Consider the following 15,193-nt stretch of genomic DNA (forward strand, 5'->3'; position numbering starts at 1 on the left):
GAATACTTAAGACTGCATGAATACAGTGACCTTGTGGAACCTTTTTCAACACATGTAAGCCAACGATTTTTGAGTGGTGGATCATTCTCAGAACTGCAATGACACTAACATGATAATGGTGTATTATGTGCAGCAGTGTTGTTGGGATTGTCAATACTGGGAGGACAATAAATGTCTGGGAGGGTGCAGCTGTTTTAAATACGGTTTAAACTGACCTCATTTAAAAACACATGTACTTGTAAATGTACAGTTAAAGAGCTTTAATTGTCTCTTGTCTTTTATTGGTGGATACATTTTGATCTCTGGAAACTGTTGACTCCATATATTTTTGTATCCTGTCCTCCCAGCATTAATATTGGGGTATTTAAAAATCACAACAACACTGCTGAACCGGATACACTCGTATTAGTACAACAGACAGTACCCTAGTATTACAGTAGTGTCATCGCAGTGCTGAGAATGGTCCACCACCCAAACATCAGTAAGGATAGTGTCTACAGGGTGGCAACGTGTACAGAGCAACAGTTGGGCTACAATATATCCACATACTGTAGTTCATCTGTATGGAAGGGGTACGTTATAAAATAATAATTAAACATACTTACCACATAGGTGTACCTATTAAAGTGTCTGATGCGTGTGTGTATAAGTGTGTACGTTGGCCGCCAACGTCTGTGCAGACATCCCAAGTCTCCCGGAAGTTCCGGGAGTCTCCCGCATATACATAGCGGCTCCCTGATGCCCGCAAGTCAGATAAAATCTCCCGGAATCTAGAACGAGCGGCCAAGAGCGACACAAACGCGCACGCAGGCGACACAGACTTTTTTCCCCGATCGCGTATTAAATCCGTTATCTGATATACAATCTAGCGCACTGTGTAAGAAACATAAATCAACTGTCTAATATACTGTCTAGTGCACTATGTAGGGAACATAAATCCGTTATCTGATATACAATTTAGTGCACTATGTAGGGAACATAATTAATTATGTAATACACTATCTAGTGCACTATGTAAGGAACACAAATCATCATCTAGTTGTACATTCTAGTGCACTATGTAGTGAACATGAATGCGTTATCTAATACACTATCTAGTGCACTATGTAGGGAACATAAATCCGTGATATACAATTTAGTGCACTATGTAGGGAACATAATTAATGATGTAATACACTATCTAGTGCACTATGTAAGGAACACAAATCATCATCTAGTTGTACATTCTAGTGCACTATGTAGTGAACATGAATGCGTTATCTAATACACTATCTAGTGCACTATGTAGGGAACATAAATCCGTGATATACAATTTAGTGCACTATGTAGGGAACATAATTAATTATGTAATACACTATCTAGTGCACTATGTAAGGAACACAAATCATCATCTAGTAAGTAAGGAACATAAATTCTTTTCTAATATACAATCTAGTGCACTACGTAGGGAACAAAAATCTATTATCTTTCACACTATCTAGTGCGTAACGCGAACAGTTAGCTTAGTATAGCTCAGTTAGCAGCTCCTAAAAGTTCTGTTATCACCCATATCCTTTGGTGTGTGCGAGAGGTTTTTTAGCTTTTTTGGGGGGTCGGGGTCGAGGTCCGGGGGTACCTCCCTGAAATGAGGTTTTGCAACTTGGGATGTCTGTCTGTGTAAAGTGGATTTGACTAGTTCAAGGGTGTTTCTTTGTCTGAGTTTGAAACCACCTCCACTGGAGACACATCTATCTCCCAAAAGTTCCGTATCGCAGCTTTAATTGAAACTGGTTGAGCTTATCCGTTGTGTCGTGAATGACAGTTGCCCCGGTGCACGTGTTCTTTTTTTAACTGCACCGGTTGCTATGCGGCGTGTTGCACACATAGTTGGCAGGGAGGAGCGCGCATGCGCAGTGACCGTACTTAATGTCAGGACTGAATTAGCGTGAGTGAGACGGCCTCGGCGAGTGAGCTACTGCTATTTTTAACGCATTTCGGCTATGAATCCTGAAAGCCCGAATTAAGCGAGGAATAAAGCGTAGCTTCGAGTAGATAACCGCGAAGGTCGTTTTAGGGAAAGTAAGGTGCGTTTAGTTTGAAGGGAGGAAAGCTTGTTGCTGGTGGAGCGGGTGAGGAGGAGCGCTACAGCGGGCGGCTCATGATCTCAGAGCAGCGCGGAGTGATACAGCAGAACACCGAGCAGGTCCAGTCCGGATCATTCCTGCAAAACCACAGAACAACTACCGATACCAACAAGCACTCGGACAACATGGTGAGTTCAGTCCGGCCTGCACTAGTTCCCCTCCCACTTATCAATTAGAACAGGGAACTGAATTAGCCTGCTAGGAACCTGTCATACTGCCGGTTTTTCCTTTTTTAGTATGAACCTACCTGAAATGTGCAGTACGCATGGGCGGTATGACATCAACGGTTTACTTTTCCTTAGTATAGTTAGTAAAGTGGAACTATGTTACACTCACCAGCTCAATTGTCATGGTAACAAATAGGGTAAGGTCACATCTGTGTGTTGGAGAATTCTGAATATGTTAGTTTTTACCATGCATATTTTTGGTTAGGGTCGTGGTGGGTCAGGTGCCACTCAGAAACACTGGGCACAAAGCAGGAATACACCCTGAACAGGGCAACACATATTCACCCATTTACTTACTCATTCATGTACAGACTCCTCAAGTACTGAGGTAATTATGTTGCAAAACCCGAGAACTTGTAGATTCTGATCTAAGAACTTGTAAAACAAAATCTGCACTTGTTCTGCATTTGCAACTGTTTAAACATTAGACATTACAACTTCAAACCTGCCCACCTGGACTTTTGCAACACTTCTTGCCATAGACATGTTGCAAAATTGATTTGTGCACTTGTAACTGCTTGTAATCCCAGTGCTTGTAACTGGGGCTGGGACAGAGAAATAAGACAATTTCTGACCAGTCATAAGAGATTTATTTAGCATGTGAAAATATGGTTAAGAAGTTGAGTTAGTGACCCCTAACCTCATAGCTAGCAAAGAAAGCTATAGATTATTGGTCACCAATCTTAATCTTTTCCTCCAATGCTTCTAGAAAGTTCAGGTCCAACACAGATTTAGTCCAGATCATTAGAGGTTTCCACAGGTTTCACACTCACATTAATTAGTAGAACCAGATACAGTGTATCACAAAAGTGAGTACACCCCTCACATTTCTGCAAATATTTCATTATATCTTTTCATGGGACAACACTATAGACATGAAACTTGGATATAACTTAGAGTAGTCAGTGTACAGCTTGTATAGCAGTGTAGATTTACTGTCTTCTGAAAATAACTCAACACACAGCCATTAATGTCTAAATAGCTGGCAACATAAGTGAGTACACCCCACAGTGAACATGTCCAAATTGTGCCCAAATGTGTCGTTGTCCCTCCCTGGTGTCATGTGTCAAGGTCCCAGGTGTAAATGGGGAGCAGGGCTGTTAAATTTGGTGTTTTGGGTACAATTCTCTCATACTGGCCACTGGATATTCAACATGGCACCTCATGGCAAAGAACTCTCTGAGGATGTGAGAAATAGAATTGTTGCTCTCCACAAAGATGGCCTGGGCTATAAGAAGATTGCTAACACCCTGAAACTGAGCTACAGCATGGTGGCCAAGGTCATACAGCGGTTTTCCAGGACAGGTTCCACTCGGAACAGGCTTCGCCAGGGTCGACCAAAGAAGTTGAGTCCACGTGTTCGGCGTCATATCCAGAGGTTGGCTTTAAAAAATAGACACATGAGTGCTGCCAGCATTGCTGCAGAGGTTGAAGACGTGGGAGGTCAGCCTGTCAGTGCTCAGACCATACGCCGCACACTGCATCAACTCGGTCTGCATGGTCGTCATCCCAGAAGGAAGCTGACGCACAAGAAAGCCCGCAAACAGTTTGCTGAAGACAAGCAGTCCAAGAACATGGATTACTGGAATGCCCTGTGGTCTGACGAGACCAAGATAAACTTGTTTGGCTCAGATGGTGTCCAGCATGTGTGGCGGCGCCCTGGTGAGAAGTACCAAGACAACTGTATCTTGCCTACAGTCAAGCATGGTGGTGGTAGCATCATGGTCTTGGGCTGCATGAGTGTTGCTGGCACTGGGGAGCTGCAGTTCATTGAGGGAAACATGAATTCCAACATGTACTGTGACATTCCGAAACAGAGCATGATCCCCTCCCTTCGAAAACTGGGCCTCATGGCAGTTTTCCAACAGGATAACGACCCCAAACACAACCTCCAAGATGACAACTGCCTTGCTGAGGAAGCTGAAGGTAAAGGTGATGGACTAAACCCAATTGAGCACCTGTGGCGCATCCGCAAGTGGAAGGTGGAGGAGTTCAAGGTGTCTAACATCCACCAGCTCCGTGATGTCATCATGGAGGAGTGGAAGAGGATTCCAGTAGCAACCTGTGCAGCTCTGGTGAATTCCATGCCCAGGAGGGTTAAGGCAGTGCTGGATAATAATGGTGGTCACACAAAATATTGACACTTTGGGCACAATTTGGACATGTTCACTGTGGGGTGTACTCACTTATGTTGCCAGCCATTTAGACATTAATGGCTGTGTGTTGAGTTATTTTCAGAAGACAGTAAATCTACACTGCTATACAAGTTGTACACTGACTACTCTAAGTTATATCCAAGTTTTATTTCTATAGTGTTGTCCCATGAAAAGATATAATAAAATATTTGCAGAAATGTGAGGGGTGTACTCACTTTTGTGATACACTGTAGGTTTACAATATTTAAGTTTCAAGCCTAATAAGTGATTGTTCTTGGTCAGTAAATGTCTAAAATAAACAAAACTGCGTATATCCAATCTGCGGTAGATAAGGAACAAGCTACAATCAAATATTTCATTCAATGTTTTCCTTTTAATGTTTAACCACCACTCTGTCCTGCTCAGGGTCACAGTGCGGGTCACAGTGCGTCTGGGTTCCCCAGAATCACTGGACACAATGCAGTAGCACACCCATATCTGTATCTAGACAGCCGTGTTAGGATGATTTACATACAATCAGAAATACTATATTGAAAAGTTTTTAATCCATTTTTAATTAGGGTACTTTCTTATAAACTAGGATCCTTTGAGGAACTAAGGAAGCATCTAAAATGGATTAAGTGGACTCAGTGTAAATATGTTGTCTTGTTAAAAGTGAAATTTAGCTGGCAAATAAATGATTACTTCAAAATTATAAATTGGTATATAGAACTCTATATAGAACACTATGTTACGTCTGTATTTAACATAAATCTGAATGAAATGTGCAGATTCTCTATGGGGTTTCGGTCAGGAGAGTCTGCTGGCCAATCAAGCACAGTGATATTGTTGTTATTAAACCAGTTATTGGTACTTTTGGCAGTGTGGGCAGGTGCCAAGTCCTGCTGGAAAATTAAATCAGCATCTCCATGAAGCTTGTCAGTGGAGGGAAGCATGAAGTGCTCCTGGTAGATGGCTGCTCTGACTTTGAACTTGATATAACACAGTGGACCAACATCAGCAAATGACATGGCTCCCCAAACCATCACTGACTGTGTAAATTTCACACTGGACCTCAAGCAACTTGGATTATATGCCTCTCGACTCTGGGACCATGATTTCCAAATAAAATGCTCAATAAATTTTCATCTGAAAACAGGACTTTGGGCCACTGAGAAACAGTCCAGTCCTTTTTCTCCTAGGCCAGGTAAGACACTTCTGACCTCGTCTCTGGGTCATGAGTGGCTTGACACAAGTAATGCGACAATTGTAGCCTTGGATTTGTCTGTGTGTAGTGGCTCTTGAAGCACAGACTCCAGCCGCAGTCCACTCCTTGTGAATCTCCCCTTAAATGGCTTTTTCTTGACAATTCTTTCAAGGCTGTGGTTATCCCTGTTGCTTGTGCACCTTTTTCTACCACACTTTTTCCTTCCCCTCAACTGTCCACTAATATGCTTGGATACAGCACTCTGTGAACAGCCAGCTTCTTTAGCAATGACCTTTTGTGGTGTACCCTCCTTGTGGAGGGTGTCAATGATTGTGTAGCCTACTGAACCAGACGGAGGGACCATTTAAAGGCTTAGGAAACTCTTACAGGTGTTTTGTGTTGGTTAGCTGATTAGAGTGTGACACAATGAGTCTACAATATTGAACTTTTTCACAATAGTCAAATTTTTTGAGATACTGATTTTTGGGTTTTCATTAGCTGTAAGCCAAAATCATCAAAATTGAAACAAATCAACACTTGAAATATATCACTCTGTGTTTAATGAATCTATATAATATATGAGTTTCACTTTTTAAATTGAATTACTAAAATAAATGAACTTTTCGATGATATTCTAATTTATTGAGATGCACCTGTATGCCTTTGACATGTTTTTATTCAAATCTGCTCACAGTTGAGACAGAGTACGATCTAACTGTGGATTACAAGCCTTGTTTGTATGTATAGATATATATGTATATGTATATATGACAAATAAAGTATATGTATATGTATATGTATGTTTATGTTGTTCAGTAGCTCAACAGGTTGACACTTAACCTTACGATCAATAGTACCTTAGACGGCCCCCTGTCCTTAGACAAGTAGATTACACAATAATATATGTTCCATGAGGAAGTGCAGCAAAAGAGTTACACAAGTTTACAAGTTAAAAAGCCCTGACAAACAGTAATGTGTAAAGTGTCTTGGAGCAGGTGTTGATTACAGTGATAACTTCTGTTTGCCAATGCGTGTTAATGTAAGATTGTAAAATCAAATGATTAATTGTGGTTATCTACAAAAGAGGCCCGAAGCACTAAGACCTGCTAGTCATTTTGATTCTGAGAAATGATCAGGCACACAGAACCCATCTACTTATTTTAGGGGTTGAAAATAAGAGACTTATTTGTGGTGTTGTTGGTCCTATTATTCAGAATGTACAACTAATAATAAATAAGTCACTTAAACTGTATGGTACAGTGTCACCCTGATCACACAGTTTTTCCACACACAGGTTCTGTTCGACAGTCTTTTAGTTATATTTTGTGCTATTTATTTTATTTCTCACATTTAATTGTATTTTAAGCTGTTTTGCAAGAATATTATACAAATAAAAATCTAACCCTATATTTAAAACGTACTAGATCTAAAATTTCTGCCCCTGAAACATAAAAAGTGCACCTTCACTGCCCATTAACCCCACATTAATCTTAGATCTGTAGTGAACGCTGCCTATTTAGTGTTCAAACACCCAAGTTTGTATTGTAATTTGTTGTTTGTAAATGCAAGCATGTCTGAAGAATTGTTTGCACAGTTGTTGCTAAATGTGACTAATATTTAATTTACTACTACAGCTTAACTAGGCAGCAGGGGTGAGCAATCTGACTGAAATAGGACATCCATTTTTCTTTACACATTTTCTCTAAACAAAATAGTATTAGGTTGGCATGGCTTAACTGGTAGTGATCATGAGGACCTGGGTTCTATCTACATTTTCTCCCTGTGTTTGTGTGGGTTTCCTTTGAGTAGTCTCTTTTTCTCCCCCTCCCCAAAACATGCAATGTGGATTTGTTTCTCTAGTTGGTTTCTAGGTATGTTGCCCTCTGATGGATTGTTTTGGTTGCCTTGTATCCAGCATTTCCTGCTGGCACTAGACTCTCCACAACCCTGACCTGACACACATACACTTTGAAAATATGGTTAATCTGGTTAAATGAGCCATTTTTCTCTTTAACAAATTTGTTCCTTTGAGTAGTGATAAAATTCTTCAGTGTTGCAGACCAGTTACTGACCATACCCACAATATTTTCAATCAGGTTTGTCACCTGGGGTGCACTAATCATAATCAAAAAGGTTTCATCAGTGATTTATGCTGTAGGATTGGATTAAACTTTTTCTGTCAGCTTGTGAGCCGGACTGTAAATAATACTATACATACAATTACAGTAATCTTGATTGAACAATGAACAATGATTGGCACCCGTGGTAAAGACAAGTAAAAAGGTTTATAGGAAATTAACCTCAAAATCCCTCAAATCCCTCATCTCCCACATCTTTGTTTTTTATTTTGAGCTGATGTTAAAAAAATAGTGTTACAAGTTTATCACAGACTGTCAAAAATATTGTCAGCAAGCTGCGCTACTAAATCAACTTTATATCATCTTCTCTATCTGACACAAATGACTAAGTGTAATTGTTTGCTTAAATGTCTTTCTAACAGCTGTGTTCTGGTGGAGTAAGTGTGTAACAGTGGAAACCTGACGATTTAAAGCGACTTTTGTTTTTTTTTATGATCCCATCTCTAGGTGTAACTTGTTAGCTAAACAGCAGGCTTTGTTGTTAAGGATTAACATATGGCTCAGACTGCCAACACCTACAAATCCTAAGTAGGCTCCAGATTGTTTTAAGACCTTCACTTTACACTGTATTTATAGTATTTGGTATTTAGGTTACATTTTTAGATGAATGTTTTATATCTAAATATTTTGAGAAGAAAGTGTCAGGTGAATATGTAAAAAATTGGCTGTGGCTATTTTTGTTTTAATTACTCTAAACACCTGATTGAACTCGTCAGCTGAACGGCAGTCTTTTAAGAAGCTGAGTCAGGTGTGTTACATCAGGAAAACCCAAAACAGCAATACACAGTGTTTGCCCAAGTGGGACTGAAAACCTCTGATCTCAGTACAAAATAATTCATGACCTGAGCTAGATGTTTTATAGCATGGTGAACTTTATTAGTGTACCTCTGTGAGACCTTACTCTGACTTCCCCTGCACATTGTTGTTAATTCATACATTTATAAATAGGATTATGACATAGCCAGTCCATGTTTATTTTCTTCTTATGTTTTTAATGTTTTCTTTTTGTGTAGTTTTTATTTGAGGAATGGAAATAGCAATGTGAGGTGGTTAATCAAAAACAAAAGCACATTAACCACTGATTTTATATTATTTGCAATTTGTTGTAGGTAAAAATTGGCTAATGAACAACAAGCATCAAATGGTGTGATGTGGACCTATGGCAGCTTTATGAGTAGCATTATTCATTATATAGTTTTAAAAAGCATTTTAATGCAGAAGCAAACAAATTCTTTTTGTCACATTAAAACAGGCTTAAACACATTTGAACAATAGACATGCTGATCTGTTCCATGATAAATTATCTGAGGAATTATACTGTTATTGAGCAACAAAAAGTGTTGCCAGGCTTTTAGATGGATGAATGGATTTGTGTGTCAAAAATGTACTTGTAACACACTGCTGGATTGTGGTTGTCTGCATGCAAAAGACAAAACTGTTGGATTTACCATTACTCTACCATTGCTTCATGATACATCTGCATCAATGTCTGCAAGCTTTTTGGAGCCTCAAATGTATCTACATATATAGTGGAATTTGGTCACCAATAAACTGAGGTTTGCATTGATCAGTAGGCAGTAGTGACACTTTTACCACAAACCTAATTTGTGAACCTAATTAGAACCTAATTTATCTGACATACAAACAAATGACTTTTTATGTTTTGTCTGATTAAGTTGAATTTATTTTGTAAATATAAACAAATATTAAAATATAAATGTGAATTTTGAAAACTGCCTTTTGGTGTCACGTACCATGAGACAGTTTTAGTAATGAAAGTATTCTGAAATCAATTTAAACACCTCTGGTCACAGTCTGGCATTTTTTCCCATTCCTTCCTTGATTGTGTACATGTGTTTTTCAACTCCTAACATGCCATTAAGTGGATAGGCCATCCTGAATTACTCCCATTTCATAGTTTCCAGGTAGGTTTCAAGTCCACAGAGACTCAGATCAGGATTAAGGGTTCACTGAAGATAAATAAAGGATTTTTATTTATTCACATTAAGGACCTGAGCAAACTAAGAGGTATTTTATTATGACAGTTTTGGACTCTGTATGTGGCTTTGTAATGCATGTGTGAATGATGTGCTTTATATTTAATAGGCTTTTAATTATATGCGTTAGTAAATCAGCGATGTGTTTATAATTGGGTCCTGAATTGTTTTTGCGTCGCTTTAATGGGAGTCAGGCTACAGAAAGTTGGCCACCTTCCTTAACTGTTTGTCCTCTGACCATGTGCTCAGCGGTGAAATCATGCGGTTGGCTCGAGTTCCGGTTACATTAACGGACGAGCTCTCGGTCCAATAAAAACGCGTCTTTTAAGTGACGCAGACTCCGCTAGATCGTATATCAATGGAAGGCGGGGTTTATTGTAAAGCGCGTTTAGTGTGAGCTGGATGATGGACGTGTGATTGAGCCAATCAGAGCGAGCAGAGGTTTCCTCCGCCGCTTCAACTTTGTGCCATGCAGCTGTGTGAGCCGGCGCGGAGTCACATGTATGATCAGATCTCACAGCTGCGGCGTGTTTTATTCATTAAAAGGTGTTAAATCGGAACCGGTGTTTTTGTGAGCTCGACTCGCTGAGTGTTTAGTAAGTGACCGCGCCGTCGGGGGTAAGAAGGATCATGCTGCTGTTTGTGGAGGTGAGTTTGTTCTCATTATACGCGACTCGGCGTGGCTTTGGCTTGAGATTTAGATCTGGGCCGCCCTGGCCTCAAATCTGCTTTAAATGCTGTTTTTGCTTTATAATTTGGATCTATACCATTAAGCGATGTTTTGCATGGCTGCCGGTGTATATGGATGAGTTGATGGGTTAGAAATAGGATGTGTAGTTAAAACTTATTCATTTTGAACGGTGCAGGCCACGTGAGTGAAACTGGGAAGCAAGCAGCACGCTTTCGTTAGTGGCGTGGATTAAAAAGTATCACATTTCTCTTTGTTTGTAATGCCACGGGTACCACAAACTACCTTCGCATGATTTCACCCGGTGCCCCTCAGAAAAAACCCTAATACCACCGATTAGTTAAACAGAATGAATGCAGGCAAGGAGCCAGTTGATGTTTTAGCTGCTGGTGTGTAGTTGCGAGGAATCTATTGCATGAGGCGTGTAAGAGTTTAATCGGATTGAAAGTGTGAAAGCCTATTTAAAACTTGTAGTCAGTGTCTGTGCTTGTTAACCAGGCCTCTAAATTCAGTTTAAGTCTCAGTAATATTGGTGAGCTGTTGGTCAAAGGTGAATTTGCACTAAACAGCAGTCAGAGTTTGTTCAGGTCACCACCATGCACTGGGATGCGTCCTCTGCCAAGGTTGCTGCAATACCTCATCATGTACAGTATTTGTTAAAGACTAACTGAGCTTGAGTTTGTGTACAGTAGAGCGACAAATGAACCCCCACTGGTGGCGAAAAAAACCTGAAAGTTCTGTGTGTGTGATTTGTCAACTTTATTTATATAGCGCTTTTTACAATAGACATTGTCTCGAAGCAACTTTACAAAATCCAGGACCAACAGATACAAAAACCGCTGTTGAGCAAGCCGAGGGCGACTGTGGCAAGGAAAAACTCCCTGAAAATTACAGGAAGAAACCTTGAGAGGAACCAGACTCAGCAGGGCCCATCCTTCTTGGGTGGCCTGGAGGATACTTTAAATAAATACACGATTTACACAGAGCATACGAACACAGAATTAAATGATCTAAAAGTTATAACTGGTAATAAATAGATAAATAATAATAGAGTTGTTCTTCACTGTAGTCTTCAATAATGTCTGTAGTGATTTCTTGTCATTCTTGGTGCAATTACTCCAGACCCGTCACATCCGGCAGGAGCAGCATAGTTGTCACGGCAGTCTCGACTTCAATCCTTAACCTCGGCGGGTAAACAGGTTTCCATCAGAATGCCCTCGGGGTAAAACAACAGAGAATGTAGTTAATAATGTACAATGCTAGTTGAGTAAAACAGTTTTGCAGAGAGTTTTAGACTCCGGCAGCCCTAATTATTACAGCATAACTAAAAGGGAGAGCGAGCAGGTAACAAGGTCATGAAGGCTTTCACAGGACATCAGCGTCCACCTCCCCTACCCAAACCGGAGTGATCGGACAAGAGAGGCAGAACGACAGCAACCCAACATCCCTGATCACCACAAGTTTCTATGACCAAGAACCCCCAAGCTCTGCACCTCTGTCTATACTAATCAAAAGCCTGAGAATATAAATATGTTTTCAGTCTAGACTTAAACATTGAGACTGTGTCCGAATCCCGAACAGAGGCAGGAAGATTATTCCAGAGTTGTGGAGCTTTGTAAGAAAATGCTCTTCCACCAGCCGTGATCTTTTTAATTTTAGGAACTATAAGTAACCCTGCATCTTGTGAACGAAGTGGACGAGCTGGGTTGTAGTGATTAATAAGTTCACTCAGATACTGTGGAGCCAGACCATGTAGTGCTTTATAGGTTAGTAAAAGTATTTTGTAATCAATGCGGAATTTAACTGGCAGCCAGTGTAGAGATGATAGAACAGGACTGATATGATAAAATTTTTTTAGTTCTAGTTAGCACTCGAGCTGCTGCATTTTGAACTAACTGGAGTTTGTTTATGGATCTACCAGAGCATCCAGTTAGAAGAGCATTACAATAATCTAACCGAGAAGTTATAAACGCATGGATCAGTTTTGTCTGGCATGTCTGTGGTTTACTTGTCTTTTGTTCACTGCCTGTCATGGCAAATCTACAGTTATTTGAACAAATCAGCTGAACAATATAGGGCTTAAATGTGTGAATTTAGACACAAGAAGTGCTGTTCCTGCAAGCCATTCAACTTGTGCTTAAATGTCCAAAAATGTTCATTATCTAAGTAAAAAATACATGTAAAAGAACAGACAGTGGAATGAGCTGCACTTTCTTTTTACAGACCACATGATTATGATGTGGATAAGATTAAAATAGATCAATTGACAGGTAAAGACACGCAGTCTTGTTTTCTTTGGACCAAAAGTCACAATGAACTGTAGAGGCAAGTTTTACATTATTCATACACTCAGATGTAAACCAGCTTACTTGTATGTTATGAATTTGCTGTTTTGACAGCTCCTAGTTTTTTTGCCTGATGTTGGTAATCTTTCATTATGACGCTGCCCCATTCACTGAAACAGATGTTGCTGAATGCTTTAATATATGCATGAACATGTTGTAGGTCATTTACTTTGGCCTTTACAACCCAGCTAAACATCTTTTGGTTAGCTTGTTAAGATTTACATTTACATTTTCAGCATTTAGCAGACGCTTTTATCCAAAGCGACTTACACAATGAGCTGAACACAATGAGCAATTGAGGGTTAAGGGCCTTGCTCAGGGACCCAACAGTGGCAACTTGGTGGTGGCGGGGCTTGAACCGGCAACCTTCTGTTTACTAGTCCAGTACCTTAACCACTGAGCTATCACTGGCACTAGCAAGATTTAGCTAGCTTGCATGCAAATGTTTGTCTTGTTTCCACATTGTTGCTTTTGATTGTTTGTGTGGTCACCTAAAAGTGCAATCTAATTGCAATATAGGGGGGTAGTAGTGTCATTAGTTAGTTTTAATTATTTGGAAGTGGTAGTGGCATTAATTTTAGTTGGCATATTATACAACTGTAGCACTGAGATTGGCCGAGTGTGATTACTTGACAGTCTCACTTTTATTTGTACTTGTGCACATTTACTATGATCAAGCCTCTTGAATGAATTAAATATGACTATAATATGGTGTTTGATCTGATAAACAGAAGTTTACATCTCTTGATGGCTTTATTACTTCAAATTAATTTTTAACCTTTACATTCTTGGGTCTTTGTTTCTTATACCTAGCATTTTGATTTTTAACCACTTGTCACCTATCTGACCAACATCTGGTTCTGCTGTGTAATGCATTTGTTTGTCCATAAAGATGCTAAACATTTCATGTTCCTATAAAAGTTTGCTTAAAACAAATAAATGAATGGTAACATGTTTGGTGTTTTCAAGGTGACCACAAAGGGGACTGGCCTAAATCCTAATGCCAAAGTGTGGCAGGAAGTCTCAGCTCCTCCTTCGCAAAATTCTGAGGAGTCCACAGAGAGTCTTGATTGGCCCCAGGCAGTCCACACACCTGTTGAACACCCAGAAGGTAAGAGCTTTCACAGGGTAATGTGTAATTCCTGTAGTCATTCTAATGAAGCTGGTAGGTTCAACAAAAGAAGTGACTGCTTGAGGAAAATCTCACTTCACTTTTGTTTGGTGGGTGTGGGTCTGATGTTTTAAATGGCATGTCGCAGTTCCAGTGTTAATGCAAATGAAGTGCTGTGGTGTCTATTTCTTTTTAATGCTATAGGCCATATGTATTTATCAAGGCTAATTTCTTTTGCAACATTTAGAATCAAGTGCACCTTAATCTGTAAAGTAAATACTTTGTATTTTATAATACGGTGTGGTGTGGTGGGTTTTTTTCATTAGCTGATGGTTAACAAGTAACTGACATGCTTAGGGCATCTAATAAATATATAAATAACTGATTTTCCTATTCTGTAGAACAGTAATATAAACAAAAACATTGAGCAGAACCAGTTCAGGATCATGAATGTAGATTTCAATATAAAGTTCATGATGAACAGTATAAGAACTAACTAAATATGCTATAATAAAGTTACAGTTGGTATATTAAGGTTTTTTAGGACAACATGACTAGTTATTATAAGTAAAGATTAACCTTTAGACTGAAGCATCTACAGAGTTAATGTTTATCATAGTTATACTCAGTAGTGGCACGAACCAGCTTCCGTTTGTGATTTTACTTTTTGTTACATCATTCGAGGGTTAAATAATATGGCGGTTAATATGAAAGTGTTTGAACACCTAGTTTAGTCTGAATTCTAACTAGTTTCACTCTCAATTAATTGACTTAACATTTTCAGTGGGATTTAATATGGGGGATTTGTTGGGCCATCTGGGTTTTAATCGAAGTGGTGCTATCAGACGCTTGGCATCTTCACAGACATGATGGGCTGTGTTCCTGTTTGTGTTCAGTGTTTTGGGAAAAACTGTTTTCAATAATTTTTGTAATCCCCAACACAAGTGGTTGAATAGTTAAAAATTTTGACTCTTATACATACAGTGTATCACAAAAGTGAGTACACCCCTCACATTTCTGCAAATATTTCATTATATCTTTTCATGGGACAACACTATAGACATGAAACTTGGATATAACTTAGAGTAGTCAGTGTGCAGCTTGTATAGCAGTGTAGATTTACTGTCTTCTGAAAATAACTCAACACACAGCCATTAATGTCTAAATAGCTGGCAACATAAGTGAGTACACCCCACAGTGAACATGTCCAAATTGTGCCCAA

At 39.5% G+C, this 15,193-nt stretch overlaps 1 protein-coding gene across 4 annotated transcripts in view; it reads left to right on the top strand.

Annotated features, from left to right (window-relative positions):
- Positions 1 to 1,976: 1,976 nt before the first annotated feature.
- larp4ab (La ribonucleoprotein 4Ab) overlaps positions 1,977 to 15,193 on the top strand; it is a 31,828-nt gene continuing 18,611 nt past the window's right edge. For 3 of the 4 annotated variants that reach the window (XM_062997942.1, XM_062997943.1, XM_062997945.1), the window contains exons 1-2: positions 1,977 to 2,251; positions 13,830 to 13,971. In XM_062997942.1, the coding sequence (XP_062854012.1) occupies positions 2,138 to 2,251; positions 13,830 to 13,971 (256 nt within the window). In that variant the 5' untranslated portion in view covers positions 1,977 to 2,137. Of the gene's footprint in view, positions 2,252 to 10,274; positions 10,476 to 13,829; positions 13,972 to 15,193 lie in introns of those variants that run through there. The other variant, XM_062997944.1, reaches the window with a different exon arrangement.

This window comes from Trichomycterus rosablanca, chromosome 6 (assembly GCF_030014385.1).
Source record: "Trichomycterus rosablanca isolate fTriRos1 chromosome 6, fTriRos1.hap1, whole genome shotgun sequence".
Classification (NCBI taxonomy): domain Eukaryota; kingdom Metazoa; phylum Chordata; class Actinopteri; order Siluriformes; family Trichomycteridae; genus Trichomycterus; species Trichomycterus rosablanca.